The following is a 22,873-nucleotide window of genomic DNA, read 5'->3' on the forward strand; positions in this document are numbered from 1 at the left end:
ACAAAGGAATCAGAGAAAAACTAAAGGCTGAGCATTTCCCCAGGTGGAACCTTACGCACAGTAGGTGCCATTAAAAATATTAAAGGAATGAATGCCAAGAAACAGTTTGTACTCCGTAGGGATACAGGCAAAAGAAGATGCATTTGCACTTACCCTATGTTCTTAATGAATGATCAATTATCCATGTCATCATAAACATATATAATTTATATCTATGTGCCATATCATTGTATACCTATTTATGTAGATAAACAATGTCTAAATGCATAAAAGATTTATATACGTGGATTTATATCACTATGTAAAATATATTATTTGCTGAGATAGACATGTGTGTATTGATTTCTATCTAAATATGCTGGTATTTTAAGAACAGATTGGAGAATTCATTGATATAGGGAACTCTTTCTACTAATGTAGACTGGTACCTGCTCTTCAACTGATAGAGAGATGCATGTAGCATTGAAAGGTCATGACTCCCAGAACCACAAAGATAGCATGAATCAGAGGCAAAACTTGAACCCTGGTCTTCCAGACTTCCAGGTTCATTATCCACTATACTATACTACCTCTCATATGTAATATATGTTCCCTGGACTGATAAAATCACAGATTTTTCTGAACACAGAACAAAAAAAATATGAATACATATTTTGCTATTGCTCATATCTCTATAGTGCCTGATATAGCTTTTTCTTCACAACTCCATGAGGTGAGCAGTATAAGTCTATGAGTTATGTGTGTGAGTGTGTGAGTTATTTTACAGATGAGAAAAGAGTTTGATTTTGAGAAAGGAAGAGACTAGGTTTTAAAATATCCTTTAGTCAATAAATATCAATGAAATATCTGCTTCATTGTGTATGGTGTATTGTGTGTGCACAGTGATAGGTATAGAGTGGTCAACAAAGCTGTACATGACAGTCTCTGCCCTCCACAATCTGCAGGTAGATAAACCCAAAAAACTATACCTAAGTATCATAATACAAGGCAAGTTGTGATCAGGTCCACACAAGGAGTCAAACTAGGAGCTGCTGATGGGAAGAAGAAAAGGATCATTCAACTGGAATGAGCAAGGACTAGGCAGTTAGAGGAGGTGGCATTTGATCTGCAGCTTGAAAGACAGAGAGGATTTTATTAGAGGAGATGATGGTAATAGACTGGGGAGGGAGGTGGGAAAACTAGCTAGGTGACTATCAAAGTACTCTAGGCAAGAGATAAGACTTTGCTGGGGGAAAGTAGGACTAGGAAGGCAGTAATAGATGTCAAGGACATAGCCAAGGCAAAATCGATAGGGCTTGCTGACTGGTTTGGGGGCACAAAGAGGGTAGAAGGAACCAGAAATCATTCTGAGGTTTGGAGCTTGGGTGACTGGAAGAATGGTGGTGACCAAAACAGAAATGTCAGAAAAACTGGTTTGTAGAGAAAGAATCATTTTAGACATAATGAGTTTGAGGTAGTGGTGGGACATCCAATTGGAAGTATTTCTCACCTGAGAATACTTTTGTGGTCACACAAACCTTTAGAAATGATCCCCCTTCTACTACCGAATTTGGAGAAATCACAGAAAAGTCTTTAGCAAACATTTATTGAGGGTATAGTATATACTCAATGTAGACACCATAGAAGACACTAAGAAACATAAAATCATATGTTGATAGATTGAGAGTTGAATGAGGCCTTAAAGATCACTGAGTCCAATCCTTTTATTTTGCAAGAGGAAACTGAGACCCAAATGAGAGTGACTATTTGCCCAAGTTAATATTGCCCAAGGTAATATAGGAATTGATGGGGAGGATTCAAATCTAGGTCTTTTTGACTCCAAATCCAACTCTCTATCCACTACAGCATAGTCTCTACTCTTAAAGAACTGGTCCTAAAAGGATGCTTAAGATTCATAAAGGTAGCATTTGAGGCAAAGGGGATAGGATAAACAAAATCATGGAGGTGTATGGATACAGAAGATTGGTCTACTTTTGGTTGGGCAGGATATAACACTTCATTCTTTCACATTCAAAATAAAGGTGTGACCTGTATATCACTTTCCTCTTGTGGAAAGGGAAGTATGTTGGGGGTCATCAGTGGATGAGATATCCAGCTTAATATTGGATGAAGGAGCTGTATGTTTGGATGGGACCATGTAAACTAAGAAGTCACAGAAGTTCAGCCCTTACATGAAAAAGAATCCTCTTGTCTTCTACTCTCTGTCTCAAGACCTCCAAGGTGGGAGAAAACTGCTATTTCTTGAACTGTGAGACAGTTCTAATCTTTAGGAAATTCTTCCTTATATCAAACTCTAAACCTGACATCAAACACTGGTGTGAGGGACAGTGAGGACATATCTCAACTCTCTCTTTACCTAAAGCAGTGGACTCAGGGCTCACATATTAGGGACCTACACCAATAGTCTGACTTTTGAGCTACTTCCCTCTCTGGACCTCAGTTTTTTTTCATTTATACCATTGAGAAAGCCATTCCACTTCTAAATCTATGATCTTATGGCTTATGGTATCCTGGGACAAATTAGGCTAGGGCTCAGGTTTTACCTAACGGAAGGAAATTTCAAAAGCCTATTGAGTCTATCTAACATAGTTCCTTTGAATTCAGTTTCCTCGGTTGAAGTAGATTGTACCTTTTTTCAGACTGGAATAAAACCAAGACACTAAGAAAGGACTGGATTTGAAGCAGGGCCTGTGATTTGACTTTCACCAGTCAATTGTTCAGTTATAGGCATTTGTCATTCATCAGTCATGTTGATAGAGCAAGACATCCCAGGAAGGCTCTGTGGCCATAGAAACAAAGAATGTGTTCCTAGAAATTGCATCATAAAGAAAATTATGTTTTCTCAAAAGAATGATAATTAGGGCTAGTTTTCTGACCAAGGAAGGACTTGGAATCAAATCAATCACAGGCATGACCAATGAATGATAGGTAATAAAAGCATATAAACATTAACTTCAAATATATGGAATCATTTAAGATAGAAGTGTGAGCCAAGTCCTATAAAATGGATTGTATATGTGGCCCCCAATGTACTATGAATACAGTAGCCAGAGAAAAGTACAACTTTGCTAGATCATAAATTTGACTCAAAATGAGTATGCTAGCTATTAAACATCAATTAAACATTCAATTAACAATAATTTTGCTTGCCTTCTTAGGATTTAGAAGGGCTTTGGGGGGATGATTTAGATGGCTCAGGTCTCTTAAAAAAACTGTCCAAGGAAGTCTGAACTGATGCCTTCTTTTCTCTTGATAAATTTCCCTGTAGCAAGCAGAGGCATTCAAAATCATTCCATTGACCTTAGAGCTAAACTGAAAGTAGTAGGTGCTCAATAAATGGTCACTGTTGATGATGAGAATAATGATGATGGCAGTGCTGCTGTTTCTGTCACTGAAAAGCATTTAAAAAAAAATGTGTTGATAATTCTCTCCTCCATTCTCTTCTACCTCCCCAGTTTCTTCAAAGTTACAAGACAGCTGTTCAACATCAGGTGCGAATAATGCCATCGGAAAGTAAGAAGGGCTGTTATGTCACTAGGTCACTAGGTCTCATCCTGCTACAGGACCTACTTGGCACTCAACTGACGTCCTATTAGAGCACTTGATGCTTTACTGGAAAACAACAATAATAATTTAACTACCAGATCAGGAGCCTGGAATTTTTTTCTACAAAAGAAGAGAGCTACTCAAAGAATTCTAAAGACGGATATGAGAGGATCCTGACTCCTTGTGTTCAGATATTAATAGAAATTTCCAGCAGCCTCACAGTATAGATGTGAATTCATTTGGGGTCTTGAATGAATAGGGATAGGTACTAGATGTGATGTGATTGCTTTATGGAAGTCCCAGGTGAGGAAACTCTCTACCAAAGTGGGTTGGTAGCTTCTCTCCAATTTATACTCTTAGAAAGTTGCCTAGAGTTCTGAGAGGCTTGCCCACAGTCAGACTACCACTATATGTCAGAAGCAGAGCTTAAACCCAGGTCTTCTCAGCTTCTAGGGTAGCTTCCTACCCATTATATCACACTGCCTCTCTCTTAAATGACCCCGAGCAGAAAATATTGCATTACACAAGGCGAAGGGGACAACCTGTAGATATCTTCCTTATCTATGGAAGCGACTCAGGCTGTTTCATGGATGACTATCTTGGTTTTCTTCCCAGACGGCTCTGTATTCTGTTCCCTTAGTTTCAGGATTTGCCCTCAGATCTCTGTTCTTTTTGGACACTATGCAACAATAGGAGTTAAATGTCTCATGTATTTGGGAGGTTGGTCTTCCACATGCTTCCCAATGGTTCAAGAGTCTGTCCTGTTCTTTTTTGTGAAAGGTCTGGGGTGAGGTCTAAGAAAGGTACCCAAATTGAATTGTGCAATCTACTTGAAAACACTGATGAAGACCCAAGCACTCAACGTGATGTTTTTTTGTCACTGCTCTGGGATGAGATGTTCCCACAGGGCTGGTGAACTTGACTGTGTCAGGTTGTGGTAAAGTGTCTTGCTAGATTAAGACCTAAGTCTTATGTGTGATGATTGGTCTAGGGGTGATCTCCTTCTGGAGTGGGAGTGGCATGATATGAAAATCTCTGGGGTCTCACATTCTTCTAGATCAAGGATAATTAAGAGTGACATCTTCTCCAAATGAATGGGTCTCAAGGGGATGTAATAACCTCTAGTAAACATTCTATCTGTGGGCATATTTCAGACTTCATAGTTGGGTCATGGATGGCATAAAGAATGAATCATAGAATCATAGACTTAGGCTGGAAAAGATCTGAGAGGGCTGGACTCACCCTTTCATTTTAGAGATGAGGAAAGAGTCCAAGGGAAGTTAAGTGACTTGTCCAGGGCCATAGAGCTAGTAATGATTTGAGTCAGGATTCAAACCTAGGTCTTCCTAACTCCAAGTCCAGTGCCCTGTCCATTTACATCATGTTGCTTCTCAGAATCACATGATGTTAAAATTAAAAGGGCCTTAGAGACAAAATCCAGCTCCTTTACTTTACTGGGATTTTTCCAACATCACACAACTTTTAAGTGACAGAAGTAGGATTTGAACCTATCTTAAAGGAGGCACTATGGTAGAGTAGAAAGATATGAACTTGGAGTTAAAGACTTATTTTACATGTGTGGCCTGGGCAAGTCACTTAAACTTTCTGGGTCTCAGTTTCCTTGTCTTTATAATAAGCGCACTGGAATAATATAGAGACGTCCCTTCTAGGTCTATATCCATGATCCTGTAATTTCAGTTTCAATGTCCCCTCCACATAGTCCTTTCCATGACTTCCAGTTTAGTATGCTTTCTACTAGACCACAGTGGTTTTAATTATCTGCAGGTAAATGTGTTTGTCATACAGATAATACAACAGTGTCCTCATCACAGAATCTGGGCTCCACCAGGGGTGAAAATAACTGTAGAGGAACCCTACACTACCCCCATGCAAAACATGCCAATATAGAAGATAGAAAGAAGGAAGAGCTTGAGTCAGCAAACAGAGCTCTCCTTTATGTTGGATAGAGAAAAGTGAAAGGAATACTCTAGGCCTAGAGTTGGAAATAACTTCAGATGTGGTTAGCCAAGTCTTCATTTATCTATGGCCTTATTAAGGGGGTGGAAGTAGAGGAAAGCATGGTGGTCACTATTAAGTCACACTTCTTTCCTAGCTATTGTGGTATGAGGCATTCTCATACAGAGCAAGGTGAAAGGGAAATGGCATAAGACTTTATGGTCATGATCTCTGGGCTAAAGGAAAGTAGGCCCAATAGACCTTTTTCCAGGAAAAAAAATAGCAACAGTCTCAGCTAAAATAAGGTATGCACCTTCCATTTCATCCTTCAGTACTGTTTAACTAGGTCTTTCATTTCTTTGTATTGGTTCAAGGTTTAGATGCATAAAGAAACATTTTTTAAATTTTGGAAAAGAAGCTTGGTGTCCATGGATGCCAGACCAAAGCATACGGCCCATACTCTATTCTGTGAGGCAACTAAAACTTCAACTGCCCAGAAATAAAACAAGTAAAGAGTAAACTAATGGGTGACATTAATGTCACTTTGCTTTCAAAGAACAAATATCTGTGAGGGGAATAATTGAGCTGTGAAAGTAGGAAGGCAGTCACTAGTATCACCAACCCTAATGAAGGAACCATCCTTGCTCCTCTTCTTGAGTTTACTGTAAAAGCAGCACAAGGGCAAAAAGGCAGTCAGAGATACAACCAGACCTCTGTCCTGATGTTCCTGAAACCAACCCTTACAGCATGTCTAATGTTGAAATGTCTTGGCAGGAAGGAGAGAGCATGAAAGCCATGTGGGATTGCAAAATGATGCAATTCTGGGGTATCTGGGGTTCTGGGGTATCATTAGCTGCAAGATTTTCTCTGTGTATCTGTTTGTGTTCCTTAATGCTATGTGTGTTTCTGAGGAAACTTTGTTCACTGGGCTGTGCTGAAAGCTGTCTAAGATCTTAGTCAAAGGGTCCACCAAAGGACTGAGTTATCTCCAAGGTGATGACTCTATGTCACATGGTCAGAAAGAGTTGTGTCTTTGACAGTGTCTGAGAATTTCCTTCTGGTGTGTGCCTACATGAGAGATTATGAGATCTGAGAGAGAGAGAAAGAAAGAGAGACAGAGAGAGAGAAAGAGAGAGAGAGAGAGAGAGAGAGAGAGAGAGAGAGAGAGAGAGAGAGAGAGAGAGAGAGAGAGAGAGAAAGAGATTGTGTTCTTATGGTTTGGGGGAGTTTGAAAGAGAGACAGTTAAGTACCTGGATTGTGAGATGGAGGAAACCCCACCCCGCCCTCATATTCAGCATGTTCACTGGCATGTTCAGTACTGAAAAGGTTCAAACAGATGGTACAAGACATGATGCAGAAAAAGTGAGTCCCTCATTTAGTAAATTAACAGCTGGCTAACATCAGCATTAGAACAAAAACCAAGCTTTTTGCTAAAGGTGTCATTTCATTTAAAAATTCAGATCTAATCTGGGCCCTCAGCCCTTCCAGCCTATGAACTAAATATTAAAATTCATTCAATCTCATAGCTAAAAATTCTCTTGTGAAGAGGGGAAATCCTTATGGAGTATCATCTTGAAAAGGCTGAAGTGACATCATGACCTGAAGGCAAAAGGTTCATTTTGGCCTCAATGGGACAGAGGGTTGAGTCAGTCTCTCTCATCCTTCCCTCCATAAAGTTACAAAATCTTTTATTGCTATATTACCAGAGCATGTTAGTGCTCTCAAACTTGGAAAGAGAGGGTTGATGATTTCTTTGTAGCTGCCTTCCACCCTAATGGCTCAAACTCAAGAAACTGGCATGGATCTGGCCTTTTTAGAAGGCCCTTTCACCAGAAATGCCCAGTAAGTCTTCCTGGCTGACCAGTGCCTGGTATGCTGCAGATTTTCAATAAACATTCGATGATGACAATGGCAATGGTGATGAGAATGATGAATAAAACAATGAAGAAATACCTTTCCGGGCTTGATTTCAAAGATGTAGAGCGGGAAGGTAGGGGCAGCGTGGCAGACCTCTTGACCACCTTCTCTGCGTCGATATATTCCATCTCACTTTTTGAACGAGGCACTGAAAAGGGGGTTCTTGCTGTGGGGAGAAAGAAAAGGGTGACAAGACTCAGAAAATCCCCCAGAAAATCTGATCAAGAAGGACATCCTTCCCCCACCCTCCACTAAGTAGGTCTAGGGCACTTACAGTCTTCAGAATACGAGTATCGAGGGGAGTAGAGCTCTGAATCATCATCTAGTAAACAAAACAAAATGTAGCTAGGTTAAAAGCTAGGTAAAAGAATCCATCTGATTAAAAAAAAAAAAACAGCTTGCTCTCAATTGCATCCTGACATGCCAGAAAAAACCAAAGCAAAAGGAAAGGGATTTAATATCAAAAGCTTCACTACAGGAACAGATGAGATGTTTGTAGTGCAGACACATGAAATTGGAACACCACCCCACTGAAACTCCCTTCTTAAGGCTTGAGGGATACCTATGGCATAAGCTAAGACATGACTATAATCAGCACCTGAAGGATGAACATTGAGAGCCCCATTCTGCTGATTCAGTCACGTCAAGCTCCCTGGCCAAAATTCCAGGGTCAAGAAATGGCAAGTCAAGGAGGGAAAAGACTCAAGAGGTACCTCTGCTCACTTTTTCTGTCTCGTGTGACCCTAAGCATGAGCTTAGTGTGGTCTTCCACCTGTCCCAAGGTGCCTGTGGGATGCTGGTTCTGCTGCCAGCTGATTTCATAGGACCTCAAGTACCAGTTCAGGATTCTTGTTATACTTGTGCCTAATGTGCTTCTGAGTCCACATTAGGGAAAAGTTGAGTAAGGGGGAAAACTGGGCAATTGGGAGAAATAATTAAAACCTATCAGTATTTTCTGAGCTAGAACTAGTGCGATGGCATGTGGCATTTGTAAGCTTCCCATCCTGCTAAATGCACTGATAGTTCACAGAAGGGTTGGTGTAAGGAAAATGCCAAACTTGAGCATGAAAAGAATTCCTGTCTGAAATGCACTGCATTCTTTATGTCTAAAATGCCTATAAGCATCCCCCCTGACAACTGTCCCATGAAAATCCCACTCCTCCAAGACTCAGCTTAAATAGAAATTCTCCATGGTATGCCCTCAGTTCAAATATACAAATGCATGAAAAATACATGATCCCATTAGCATGAGGGAACTCCCTGTGTGGGAACCCCCTCCACCAACACAAATAGGAAACAGTTCATAGTATAAGTTGTTGTTCAGTTGTTTTGATTGTATTCAATTCTCATTTGGGGTTTTCTTGGCAAAGTTGGCCACTTTCTTCTTCAGTTCATTTTACAAATGAGAAATTGAGGCAAACATGGTTGAATGACTTGCCCAGGGTCACCTAGCTAGTAAGTGTCTGAGCCCAGATTTGAACTCAGGAAGACAAGTCTTTCTGACTCCAAGCTATCCACTGTGTCACCTAGCTGCCCTCACAGTATAAATAGATAAATTCTAAGGAGCTGCCTAAGACAGATAGGTAGAATAACTTGCCCAGGGGTCATACAGCTTAGTAAGTATCAGAAGTAGAATTTGAATCCCCAAGTCCAGCCTTCTATCCATAGTACCACACTTCAAAGTATCAAACATCAAATACCAGCCTCAAGTGGAATTTCTTAAGCCAGCAATTTACCAAAAGAGCTAATACTAATTCTGGGTATATGCTAGGTACTGTTTGGTTCCACTGTCTATACTAGTGACTGTCTACACTAGTGATTCTTCAGCTTTTATGGGGTGACAGCTTCATATTCTGGTCTCATTCAATGTGTGCTCAACTACTCTTCTAAAGAAGGCTATAAGGATATATATTTATTTTTCTAATTAAAGTGCCATAAAAATATTACTTATTTATCGAGGATTTTATGAGTCTCTTTGGAATAATCACAGCTGCTACACGGCTATTACAAAGACAGGATTAGGAATGAGTGGCCCATAAAAAGCACGAAGTTATCAGAAATGAAGAATGGGGTGAGTGGTAAGAGAATGCATTTGCATAATCATTCCCAGCATTAGTAAAAATGATTACACCTGCAATGATTACCTTTATCTTGAGCTGTTACATTTATTAGAATAATTTTTTTTACTGTTGCAACAATGGCATTTTCCTAATTTTTTTTCTAAGGTTCTAATTTCATCATCACTACTTATAGAATAGAGCAAGAGAAGAAAGGGCAGGGAGAGAAAAACAAAGGCTAAGGCTTTGGGACATAGACACACACACACACAAACACATGTACACACAAACACATATATACACACAATTGGGAAAATAGAAACAAATAACATGTAGGGATAGAAGCAGCATGACACAGAGGGAGAAGATAGGAAGAAGGAGACCCAAAGGACGGTAGGAGACTTTACAGGGCCAGGGAGATGGCTAAGAGGTAAGGGGATTGGACTGAAACAAGGGAGATTCTTAGGAATGTCAGACTTCAGAGGATAGCAAAAATTGAGCACCAGGGACTACGAGACGGGAAGGAATTTTTTTTCCCATCAAAGGAATAAGAAGGGATGAACACGAATAAAAGAACATTGAATTAGACAGATTTCCAGGCCCCAAAAGGGTTAGGAAGAGAGAGACTCACCATCCCTTGTCCTCTCCTCCCTCCTCCTGCTGCTCCAGTGAAAGGAGGAGAAAGATCCCAACTCTCACCTCTGTCCAGTAGAACAGACTAAGCCTCTTCCGCTTCCCTTGCTAAGAGCTCCTAAGGGAATTTTTGTTAGGAGGGCAAAGGTGGCAAAGTTTTGAACAGCTCAGCACCTCCTCTGAGTGGCATTTTCTGTAGTTTTGGGGGTAGAAGGCCCAGAACTGACCCAGTATATGCCCAATGGTCCACCAGGCAAATAGAAATTCTATTTTTAGAAATTCTGTGGAGATGACAGAGGTTTATTTTAATTTATTTTATTTTTATTATATTTATTTATTATTATTTATTATATAATTGTTATTATATATTTATATATATAATTTATATTATATTATAATATATAATTATAATATAATTATACATAATTATATTATAATTATATATAATTATATTATATAATATATTATTATATAATTATTAGATATTATATATAAATAATAATTATTATTATTTATTATATTTATTTATTATTATATTTAATTTATTTATTTTTATTTAATTTATTTTAATTCAAATTCCTGGGAAAAATCATTTACCGATAATCCATCAAGGTACACTTCCTATCTAGGAACAGAAGAGAAGAATTTACTAACCCACTTCATTATGAGAAAACCTAGTGATTAGCAGTAATCTCAGGTGGTCCCAGATTGCCTCCATTCTCTATAGTTACACCCCTGGTATTAGGCAGGAAAAGAAAATGGAGTGGAAGGAGATGTTGGGGTGGAGAAACAGCACAAAAGGATATAAACAAACTCTCGAGGCCACAGCTCACTTGGCCAAGCTCCCATAAGAGACAGGGGCTAGATGAAGAATGACAATGAATGTAGCCTTGCCTTAACTAACAGACAACAGGGTAAGAAGAGTATTCTTATAATGTCAAATTGATAGCACATGGTCCATTTAGCATCCTACCTTGAGCTCTCATTTTGTCATGGACGTGACTACATTCTTGAAAGACGAGAAAAGTTTCAGTGAATGAAAGAATGAGTGAGTGGTTGATTCAGGTGAAAGGGTGCTAGATTTGGAGGCAGAGGAGCTGGACTTGAATACTGGTCAGTCACTCAGTCTCTTTAGGACTTGGTGTCTTCACCAGTGGAATGGGGAGGCAGACCTATATGAACCCAAAGGTCCTTCGCAGCTCCAGTTTCTAAATTCTATCATCCTGAATATGGATCTGGAAGCTATAAACTGACAACCAAGTTTAAAGGGGTGCATATTCATGCTGACCGCTAGGGGATGAAATGCTGTTAGTCCCAGGCTACTCTGAAAGGTCTGGGGGAGTCAGGCTTGATATTGGTGGGTGTGTCCAGATGGAGGATATCACAATTCTGAGGCATGGAAAGAGTACTGACAGAACTTTTCAAGTCACTTCTTGGTCCAGCAATTCACAAAAATTCATAATGTCTTCTAACACTCCCAAAGTCATTGAGTTAGCTTTGGTTTGTTTTTTTTAAATAATTTATCTCTTTATGTGTGAGGATATGGCACAAGAGATAGAGTACTACACTGGGAATCGGAAAGACATGAGTTCAAATCCTAGCTCAGACTTAACGAGCTAGGTGGCCTTGGGTAAGTTGTTCTCTCATCCTCAGTTTATCTCTAAAATGGAGATAGTAATCGCACCTATATCAATAGGTTGTGGACATCAAATGGGATAATATATGTCAAGCATTCTGCAATCCTTAAAGGACTAATTTAATGATAGCTATTAATAATAATCTCTCAAGAAAAGCCATTTATAGATGCAAATACAGATTTTATATAATGGAATAAATTAGTTACAGTAAAATTATTATACTAATAATTTGTTATAACATTACACTATATTATGTTATCATCATATTGTAATAATTATAGTTCACATTTATATAGCTCTTCAAAGGCTTTCAAAGTGTTTTAGGACAGGCAGCATAGAGGAGGGGATTAGAGGGTGGACCGACTCTAAGCAAATTATTTAACATCTCAGTAGAGCAGGTGCCCATCTGCATTGGTCAAGGAAGCTACCTACCAGAATTCTCACTATTAAAAAAAAAAAACACAGGTAAAGTTTCCCCTGCAAATGTGCCTTATTACATTTACCTTACCTCAGGCTCACAAAAACCCTTGTGAGGTAGGTATATTATTGTTACTATTTAATAGATGAGGAAACCAAGGCTTAGGAAAGCTAAATTATGACTGACCCACGATGACAAAGTCAGTCAATGTCTAGGGGCCGTCATTCTAATCAACATCCCACCATTGCACCCAGGTGACTCCGGAGGAGAAAGTGAGGCTGGTGACTTTGCACAGCCCTGCCTCACTTCAATCCAATTCACTTGCATGTCACAGTATCACCTCCCTGATGTCACAGTCCTCTTCGAGAATGAAGGACAAACAACAGTAAATGTTCAAGTTGGGATTTAAACTTGAAATCTTTCTGATTTATGTTGTATATAATATATATATATTTATAATATACTTATATATTTATTCAGCAAATCTTGCTTTTACATTGACTTTCATAATGAAACAGGTACATTCGATGGACAAAATCGCTGTCTGTTGGGGTAATGAATGCTCATTCAGCAATAACATTAGTCTAGATTGGGATGGCACCTAATTTAGAGATGAATTAGTCCAAACTCATTTTACAAAACAGAGGCCTAATGAATACCTTGACAAAATTCACACAGATACGAAGAACCAGAATTTAAATTCACTTCTACATGAAATCTGTTTAATATACCACTTGTTCGGTTGTTTCAGTTGTGTCCAACTCTTCATGACCCCATTTGGGTTTTCTTGGCAAAGAGACTGGAGTGATTTGCATTTCCTCCTCTAGCTCATTTTACGGATGAGGAAAGTGAGGCAAACAGGGTTAAGCGACTTATCTAGGGTCACATAGCTAGGAAATATCTGAGGCTGGGTTTGAACTCATGAAGAGGAGTCTTCCTGACTCTTCCTGCCCTAAGGATTTTTTTAAGCATTTCTCCTCCCAACCCCTACACTGCACCAAGATTCTTAGGACCAATATATCATTAATTATTATTATTAGTGGGACAATCTTCCACCTGCTAACAGGGAAGAGACAAGAACCACAGCTCTTTTCAAAATACCTCATCACCAAACAGGTGCCAAGAATTGGCAGGTGACAGACTCAAGTGATAGCTTCAATCCACTGGCTTCTTGAAAGAAAAGATTTAAACCTCATTAACTCAGGCTTTCCCAAATCTAATTAGACTCCACCCAAGCTGGGTTGAAAGTTTACTTTTGTAGTTACAAAAAGTAGAACCAAGATTATTCTCTACTTAGAATAAACTTTTCAAGCTACTTAAGAGTAAAAAGATTACTTACAAATAGCATCATTGTAATGTAAATTGAGGTTAGCCCAGGACTGATGAGGCTTTGATATGCTAATCACAAATACTTCTGATGTACTCACTCCAGAGCAACCTTCAGTTCCAGTTTCTGCATATAAGATACTTTCTCCATTCCTAGGAGACAGGCTCTAGAGTTTTCTAAGAGGGCTTTCATTTCCAGGTCTAAAATTCTTTGACCCTAGGTTGGCAGTAACAGCAGAGGGAAAACATGTTCCCTGGAGCTCAGGAAGTCATTCCACCCTTGGTGGATTTTGTCACAACTCCCAGATAAGGCCTGAAACTGCAGATCCTTAACACAGAAACCCAAAGGTGGAATCCTGAATATTTACAAATAATAAAATAGCATTTCTTTAAAACAGCCCATAAATCAGATAGGAAGGACAGGTAGATGGCACAGTAGTCAGGAAGATTCATTTTTCTGAGTTCAAATCCAGCCTCAGAGACATACTAGCTGTGTGACCCTGGGCAAGTCACTTAACCCTATTTGTCTCAGATTCCTCATCTATAAAATGAGCTGGAGAAGGAAATGGCAAACCACTCCAGCATCTCTGCCAAGAAAACCCCAAACAGGGTTACAAAGAGTTAGATATGACTGAAAGAACTGAATAACAAACAATTTAAACAGGCTTTCTCCAGTTTATCCAAATTAGGGAGGATTCACTGGACATATTTTTCAGCAAGTCTGATCCTAGACTCCCAGCCAGATGGATTTCTGTCTCGGGCTTAGAGAGCTCTCCAGGGAAATATATTTCCCAACAACTTGTTTTAAAAATCCAACAATGTTTACTGGTGGAATATTTTTATGTCTGAATCCTCATTTCTCACCTGGTGCAGGATATCTCTGACTTCTCTGTCATGCCTCAGGAAAACCATTATTGGGTAAACCTCATCCTCTTACAAGATCCCATTAGCCTTGCTACCCCACCTCATCAGCACCTTCTATCTCTCTGGAGGATGGAACTTCCATTTAAGGAAGGAACTCTGCTCAGAATACTGTCTCATTTCTCACCTGGGACCTCTGTGACTTCCCATCATTTACAGCCTTGGAGCTGTAAATTCTTTGAGCAGCAGGGTACCTGGCACACAGTGCGCATTTAATAAATGTTTGTTGTTTATTATATGACTATGACTATATCCTTTCTGCTGTGATATAGCTTACCTGTTCCTGTTTAATTTTCAGTGGAAATAACTATTTCACCTTCTTTAGGAAAGTAACCTCCCTTTATATGTGAGAAGTTGTCCCTTCCTAGGCTGACTCAGATTCCCTCAGCCTTTCCCTCTGAAAGCCTATTTCAAGCCTATTCCTGAGGTTTTCTGGAGATGGTGTCTGATGGCAGAAAACTTCTGGAATGAACATGTTATATATACTCTGTTTTCAGGCAAACTGGGCTGACATCGGAGAGGATGAGTTGGCAACAGAAAACTAGAAATCAACTACAGATTGCGCTGCAACCTTCAAAGTCCCTAGCCAATATCCTTTCTTATTCAATCTTTTAATTTTTTTTTGTTTGTTGTTATTCTTATTGGAAACTCTCCAGATTCTCTACATCTTGCTCAAGCTGTGGAGCCCCAAATAGAGCATCCAGTTTTAACAAAAACTAACATTTAGCAAGGTACCTAGCACAAGGCACGCATGAGCTGGAGTGGAGTGTGACTGAATGAATGAACTTGATCCATTTGTATAAGAGTATATAGAGAAGATTATCTGGGATGGCTAGCTCAGCTGAGTCAAACATGATACTGAAGTTGAAATAATGTGATCTGCGTCCATCCAATGGGATCCAGGGAACATTAGAAACAAAACAAAAAGAACCCTGTTCTTTGGTCATCTACATCTCAACCCAAGCCATTCCTCTGATGTTGGCTCCTAGTGGTGGCAGCAGAAAAATCATCTCTCACCCTGCCACTCTACTTCCAGATACAGGGTACCTTCCCAAGAGCAGAACCTTTCTGGTACGTCCCCCTTTGTAACCCTTCCTTTATAAAACAGGACTCCTTAGGATGCAATGCTCACCCCAAGAGAGGGTTTAATCCTTATTTTTAATAAATTAAATTTAAATCCTGTATATTTACAGACTCTCAGAATTGGATGGAAAATCAAGATTTAGTCCAGCTTGTACTTCACTGAAAACCCCTCTACAATATCTCCCACATGTGACCATCCAGGCCTCGGGTGAAGACCTCAAAGGAGGGAGAGGACTAAACATCCCTAACACCCTCCTTCAGACAGCCTGTTCCACTTTTGGAATTCCCTATCACAAATATATCTATATCAAATATATTTATATCTATCTATAAATATGGCTACAGCTATATCTACATATAAATATATCACAAATATCCCTATCACAAAGCTATATCAAAGGAACCTGCTCAGACACCTATCGCAGAAGCCTTACTAAAAGTCACATCCCCTATTCTCTTGATCATCACCCCAATAACTTCCTGAAGTAGATAGTAAAATAAAGTAGTTTGGATTCAGTCAAAGCTAGAGGCCACAGGTTCCCCACCTTCTATTTAGCACATAGTAAATACTTTTTATATATAGATATATATATAGATATATATATTATCTTGGAAAAGTATTTCCACACTCAAGATTCTCCTATTCCAACCCCAGAACATTTATTTTATGCATTTAAAAACATCACTCTGAGAAGGTACCTATACACTTCACCAGATTGTCACAAAACAAAGTTTAAGAACTGGTGCTTTAAAAACAAATGTGTGCTTTCCCCATCAGCTTCTGCCTAGTTCAACAAAATCATACACATTCTTGTCAAATAGTAAGCACTCAGTAAATACTCACTCCATCCATCCATCCATCCATCCATCCATCCATCCATCCATCCATCCATCCATCTCTCTTCCATTTTGGTGGAAATCCTTAGTCATAGATTGACCCCTTAGCCCTTGACAGGTCTCCTTAATCCTCAACCAACTATAAATATATATATCTCTGGGACATCCCCTATAACATAACTCCTACTTCCAAGTACTAGCCCTTTGGAATTCCACACTCAACCTCTTCCTATCTTCCAGAAGTTTTTAATCTAAATGAAATCAGATAAACATCAAGGGAAACATAGGAGTGGAAAGAATGTCTGAGGGGTTCTTTTCAAGGATGGGGAGAAACAGCCCCATCTACTTTCCTTTGGTGCTGGTGGACTACAAAATCCTCAGGTCTTCTTCAAGCCAGCTGTCACAGCTATCCCCACCTACTTCCTTAGATGCTGCCTCCATCTTATGATGAAAAATGCTACCCAGCTTCAGAGAAAGAACTGATAGAGTCAATGCAGATTGAAGCATATATTTTTTAACTTTATTTTTTGCTGTTTGTTTTTGGTCTGTATTTTCTTTCACAACATGACTAATATGGATATATTTTGCATGACTGCACACATAAAACCTACGTCAAATTGCTTGCCTTCTTGATGAGGGGGGAGGGGAAGGAGGGAGGAAGAAAAGAACCTTTTTATATGCAGTCGGGGGGAAAATAAAATATCAAATTAAAAAAAAGATTCTACCTCTATGACTCACTTCCCAGCCACTCCCAAAGTCCCTGGCCCTGGGGTGATGGCCCCAATTCACAGTCCCCCAGCAATAGCTTTATCATCCCAGATGTTCCAGGCATTCTTTGTTAGACTACACAGTTTACCACATTAAAGGAACCAGATTAAAAACACAATCTAGGAAAATGCTTGGTTACACAGTCAGAGAGCAAGGAGAAAATGCTACAAAAACAAAGGTTAAAAGAGAAGCAAATGATTGGGATAGAGTCCCTTAGCAACCAGGAAAAGCCCGGAGAGAAAAATGAAAGACACACCACTGGCACAAAAAGAGGCCCAAGATTTCCCTTTAATTACCTTCTGATTTAGGACTAGGAGTAGATGCAGGAAACTGGTAGGTAGGAGAGTAAGGATTGTCTTCTGTAGCAGAGAAAAGCAGTGGATTTTTGAGACTATCCACCAGGAAGGAGAGATACTGACAATTCCCCTGTTGGCTATGTCAAGTAACGTGGTTATCTTTTTTAGTGTTATTAGAACACAGGGGCATCACACTTAAAAATAGATTAATGAGTTAGAAAGGATTCAGTCATCTTAGAGATCACATCATGCAGATGAGTGAAATAAAATTTTTATCAACAGAAAAAGACTAAAAAAAATTAATTCTAAATGCCAAATCTTATTTCTAAAAATAATAATAGTAAATAAAGCCCAGAACTATAAGAATTAACATAAGGAGCAGCAAAAAGATATGCTTATATCTAAGCTGATGGTACCTTCAGGTTTTTGCTGGATTTCAGGAAGTTCAGGGAATTTGTAGGTGGGGAAATAAGGGTTTTCTTCAGGAGTGTCTACATAGAGTTTCAAGTTTTAGAAAAAGAATAGAAGATACAAATCAAGAAAATGAGTGGCTGAGAATCCATACACATACAGTTCAGAAGATTCCTGGAATGGAGGAACATATTCTATTTCAGTTAGTAAGAGCCAAAGAATCCTAAGTGCTCTTGGGGGAAAAATATTCAGTCTATTTGTCTGCATTATAGATATGCCCAAAGAGATAGCTAGAGAAATTCCAGCTCCCATTATTGGCCAAGCACAGTTTCAAGCTTTTATAGGTTTCAAAATTTAATCCCAAGTAAATAAAAGGTAATGAGGAGTATACCATACAAAGATACTTATATCACAGCATATTTCACAAAGACTTTCACTTTGTAATTAAGGCAAATGACCACATTCTCAAGTTGCCAAACCTTGGACAGATCACTATTGCCTCAAGCAGAGAGGGTGCTTTGTTCAGAGCCTCTCGTTTTGGGTTGAGGTAATAGCACAGGGAATCAAAGAATCCCATTGGGATGGGTGTGCTGCCATCCAACACTCCATGTATTTCATGCACCTGTGATTCTGCATCTGGGCAGTGGCACTGCCAGGTTGTAAGCAGAGACATCAGGATAGGAGCCAAGAGGCCATGACAACACCCACTGATCTATCTAACAGCCCCTGGACTAGAAGTCCAGCAAACAAAAGTTTTGACTTTGCTAATTGGTAAGGGAACTGTGATTGATAATAGAAAAACAAAGGGATAAAAACACCTAGTTACACTAAGGCTATACTCTAACATATAAGAATACAGGATCTATTTACTTACAGGATAAAATCTCACCAACTGGCATCCTAATAGGTAGAAATAGAGGGTGTTCCAAAAGTTTTAGTGTGGTTTAAAGCTAATTAAAGCTTAAAACCACAGTAAGACTTTTAGGATATCCTAAATAACAAAATTAAGTTCACATTTAATATTGTATTTGCTAATTATTAATGACATTGGTTCTAAAAAGCAGATTTTTTCAAGGCCATAGAGAAAAGATCAATTTGAGATCTAGTTCTTATAAGCACTATTTTATATGCGCTGGCTTTTTTGGTGTCTTACAATGTATCAATATCAGGGAAGCAGACTTGATTTAGCTATATGGAGGAGGGATATAGGATGACCAGCATTTGGAGAAACCCACATTGCCTCCCACTGGGAAAGAAGGTGCATTCCTGCCTATCATCTTTTTAAGAACACATGAGAAAATATGGCAAAGATTTCGAAAGGTTTTGCATATGGCACCATGCTGGGGTTCTCTGAGCAGCCTGGCTATCAGTCAGCATTTCAGGGAGTGACTGGACTTGGAAGTCGCCTTCTTCAACTGTAGTGTGCTCCCAGTGTGAGAGAATGTATTCTGGTGTGGGAACGCAAGTCTGATTCTTGAGACAATTTGCCAAGAATCATTTCCCAGGATGAGATCATTATAATTAAGAATACTGGTGATAATAATACCAGCTTCCTTCTGTATCATGCTTTCTGAAGTACTTGATTACAAATTCAAACATAGGTCCCCAAGAGGGATAGTGGGCAATATGCTAGACTTCGAGTAAATAAGAATGGGGGTTCAAAATCCCTAATTCTGTGAATCTAGGTAACTCAACCTCTCTGAGCCTCAGTTTCCCCATTTGAAAAAAACAAGGATATAATACTGGGTATCCCAAAGTCTTAGTGCAGTTTTTTTTAAGGTATTAAAACTTAACATTGCATTAAGGTTTTAGGGACAACCAGTCCTTGTAGTGCTTACCTCCCAGGACTATTGTGAAACTCCAACAAGATAAGGTGGCCAAAGCACTTGACATCCTTTAAAACACTATATGAATAGGAACAGGGACTGGACCCATGATTTCACTAACATAGGGAATTCCCAGATAAGGAAATTTTCTCTACCAAAACAGTTTGGCATCTTCTCTTCCATTTATAGTCATCAATGAATGGCCAACAACATCAAGTGACTTGTCTGAAGGTCATACAGTCAGTTTGAATTCAGATATCTCTGGCTCCAAGGTCAGCTCTCTAAGCCATTATATTACATTGCCTCAAATTATATAAACGAGGGTTACTGTAGTTGTTGTCGATTAAGGAGGGCAGGAAACAATGAAGTTTAAAACCTCTTCTTTAGTGACTGAGTCAAGACAAAACCCAAGGTATTCTAACTCCAAAGCCAATGGTCTTTCCTCACTTCTATCTCCATGGCCATCGCTGACTGACACACAGGAGGAGCACACCAAGAAGAGGACCCAGAGCTTAGTTTCCCACCACCAGGCTTGTGTGCAAGCTTAGACTTTGCTCAAACATCACCAGCATCCCACAAGTGATGGAGAAAACGGACTTTATAGAAGAACTCCAAACTCCAATTCAGAGACAGTTACTAAAAGGACCTTTCTCTTCAACTATCGAAGATGTAAGGATGCACTAAGGCAAACAAATGCTTAACACAGCATCTACTCAGTATAAACGTGAATCTAAACCCTACTCATTACAACCATAACGTTGATAGAGAGATTCTCCAAATTAAAACCAATACCTCTGTTAAGTTTGTGGATCTGTTTGAACATCGTCTTATACCAGTCTTTGGATCTCTCAGTGTTCTAGATAAAAAAAAAAAAGAGAAATACAATCAAAATCTTATGGCTTAGTACTTTTGTGATTATTACAGAAATAAAAATCACATAGGCTACCATAAGTAAGCTCGAATATGAGACGATAAATGAAGTCAAGTCCATCTAAATAGCATTTCTTAACTGATGATTCACATTTAGACCTCTAACTTGATTGATTTTTTTTGTATCCTGGATTTTCAATATAAACTAAAATGTCATTCACAAAAAAGATGTATTTAAACTCTTCTTTTTCAGTGCTTATACCTTTAATTTCTTCCTTCCTTAGTTCTATAGCTAGCATTTCTAGATTCATGATTGTCAAGGAATGTGAAGGAGTTCCCTGAACTCGTCTTTTTGAGTTGCCATAATTTCCACAGACACTGCACCCAGGGCATGCAGGTGGCCCTGATGTGTCAACAACGAAACTCCATGTTAATAATTGATAATAACAACTCATACTTATACAGTGCTTTAAGGTTATTCAGAGCACTTTTCAAATATTGTCTCATTTTACCCAACAACCCTGGGAGGTAGATGCTACTATTCCTGACATTTCATAATTGAGGAGACTAAGGCAGACAGAGGTTAAACAAATTTCCCAGGGTCACATTGTCAGGGAGTATCTAAGTCTAGACTGGACCTCAAGTTTTCCTGACTTCAAATCCAACACTCTATTTACCGAACCACAATTAATATCAACACTACCACTCTTCTTCAAAATCCAAAGGTAGAACTGTAGCAAGATATCATGGAGAATAAACTCCGAAAAGGAAAAAAGAGAATGCTCAGGGTCACCATGATAGCTGTCTTCTTGAAAGACTGCCATGTAGAAGAGCAATGAGTCTTGCTCTATTTAGCACGAGAGGGAAAAACTAGGAACCATGGGGTAGAAGCTGCCCACAGGCAAATTTAAACCTGGTACCAAGAAAAACTTCCTAACAATTTGTTGTCTCTATAGGGATCCCTCTTTCTGGGAAATTCTTCTAATTCCATGAATCTTTCCTTGATTGCCCCAGTCAGAATTTATCTTTTTTCTGTCTTAGAACTTTCAGAATACTTTTTTTACACCTCCCTGTCTTATGTGCCCAACATGTCCTATTTTTGCCTTATGGTTTCCTGTTTCTTATCTCCTCCATGAGATTATAAACAGCTTAATATAGGAACCAATTCTTATTTATATTTTTCTCTCCTTATCAGCTAGCAAAGACATGCTGTGTCAGGGGTGGGGAATCTATAGCCTTGAGGCCACATGTGGCCTTTGGGGATTCATTCTGTAAAGTTTGGATTCAAAGGGCCGCACTTGAAGACCTAGAGGGCTTACTTACAGGGCCACAAGTGGTCTTGATGCCCTGTTGTTGTACCCAGAGGTGTTTAATAAATGTTTGTTAAATAAACAAATTCAGAAAATAAAAGGATTCTAAATGTATTCTATATTTATGACTGGGTTATTAAAGTTCGTAAGCAAGAAGACATGGAAATAATCATCATGAACTACTCTGTAGTTGGCCATGAAACCATATTAAAGGTCTTCTTAATTATCTTTCTTGTCACACATACATATAGACAGCTAGATAAATGTCAACTGTGTGTGTGTGTGTGTGTGTGTGTGTGTGTGTGAAACTGGTGACATGCATACTGCGCCATGTTTATTTTAAGACTTGGCTTAATAATGGCTCTGAGAGAGGTGCCCATACCCTTAGTGGAATGCCCACTTCATCCATGGAACCATCACTTAGGCACTGAGGGCTCTTAACCAGTCTTCTACTTTCATCTTTTACTGTTTTATCTGGTCGTGAGCTAGGCAGAACAACTTTCTCCCACGTTGGTGCTGAGTCTACTTTCTCTTCATTCCTTCTCTCTGGTACGGGATCTGGAATTGAAGGGGAATTGTATTATTACTCTCCTTATTATAAATGCTTCACAATACCTGGCCTCAGTCAAGAGTGAGATGCAGGGAGGTTGAACAACTTCTGCTAGAACTTTTGAAATGAGACAGGATATGGTGCAACATTGATGTCTGGATATTTGTATTCTTGTAGTTCTTAGTTTAACTTATTTTATCTAGAGGCTGAAGAACTAGGCTGGATATAAAACCATTTCAACTGATTACACAGTCATAATTAATTTTCTTATGACCCTCAATAAGCTGATTATTTGGTTCTCAAGCATATTCTTAATCACCGACATTTTAACTTGTAAAAGGATTTCTCCCTTAAGCATATTGCAAGGAAGTCAGCTAAAACATAGGACAAATATTTAACTAAACTCATGTCAACAAAGAGAGGTGTTTCTGGTCTGTGGATTATAGTGGATGTGAAGACAGTCTGAAAACTACAGTGTTATACAAAATGTGAAGTAATAAGTAGCGGAAG

General features: G+C 39.0%; 1 protein-coding gene across 50 annotated transcripts in view; it reads right to left on the bottom strand.

Annotated features, from left to right (window-relative positions):
- SORBS1 (sorbin and SH3 domain containing 1) overlaps positions 1 to 22,873 on the bottom strand; it is a 296,548-nt gene that overhangs the window by 62,491 nt on the left and 211,184 nt on the right. For 37 of the 50 annotated variants that reach the window (XM_072626079.1, XM_072626015.1, XM_072625930.1 and 34 more), the window contains 6 exons: positions 22,196 to 22,371; positions 20,426 to 20,489; positions 17,813 to 17,887; positions 17,397 to 17,459; positions 7,695 to 7,742; positions 7,457 to 7,586 (listed from right to left, as the gene is read on the bottom strand). In XM_072626079.1, the coding sequence (XP_072482180.1) occupies positions 7,457 to 7,586; positions 7,695 to 7,742; positions 17,397 to 17,459; positions 17,813 to 17,887; positions 20,426 to 20,489; positions 22,196 to 22,371 (556 nt within the window). The remainder of the gene's footprint in view (positions 1 to 7,456; positions 7,587 to 7,694; positions 7,743 to 17,396; positions 17,460 to 17,812; positions 17,888 to 20,425; positions 20,490 to 22,195; positions 22,372 to 22,873) is intronic. The other 13 variants (XM_072626096.1, XM_072626112.1, XM_072626132.1 and 10 more) reach the window with 2 other exon arrangements.

This window comes from Notamacropus eugenii, chromosome 1 (assembly GCF_028372415.1).
Source record: "Notamacropus eugenii isolate mMacEug1 chromosome 1, mMacEug1.pri_v2, whole genome shotgun sequence".
NCBI classification, from domain to species: domain Eukaryota; kingdom Metazoa; phylum Chordata; class Mammalia; order Diprotodontia; family Macropodidae; genus Notamacropus; species Notamacropus eugenii.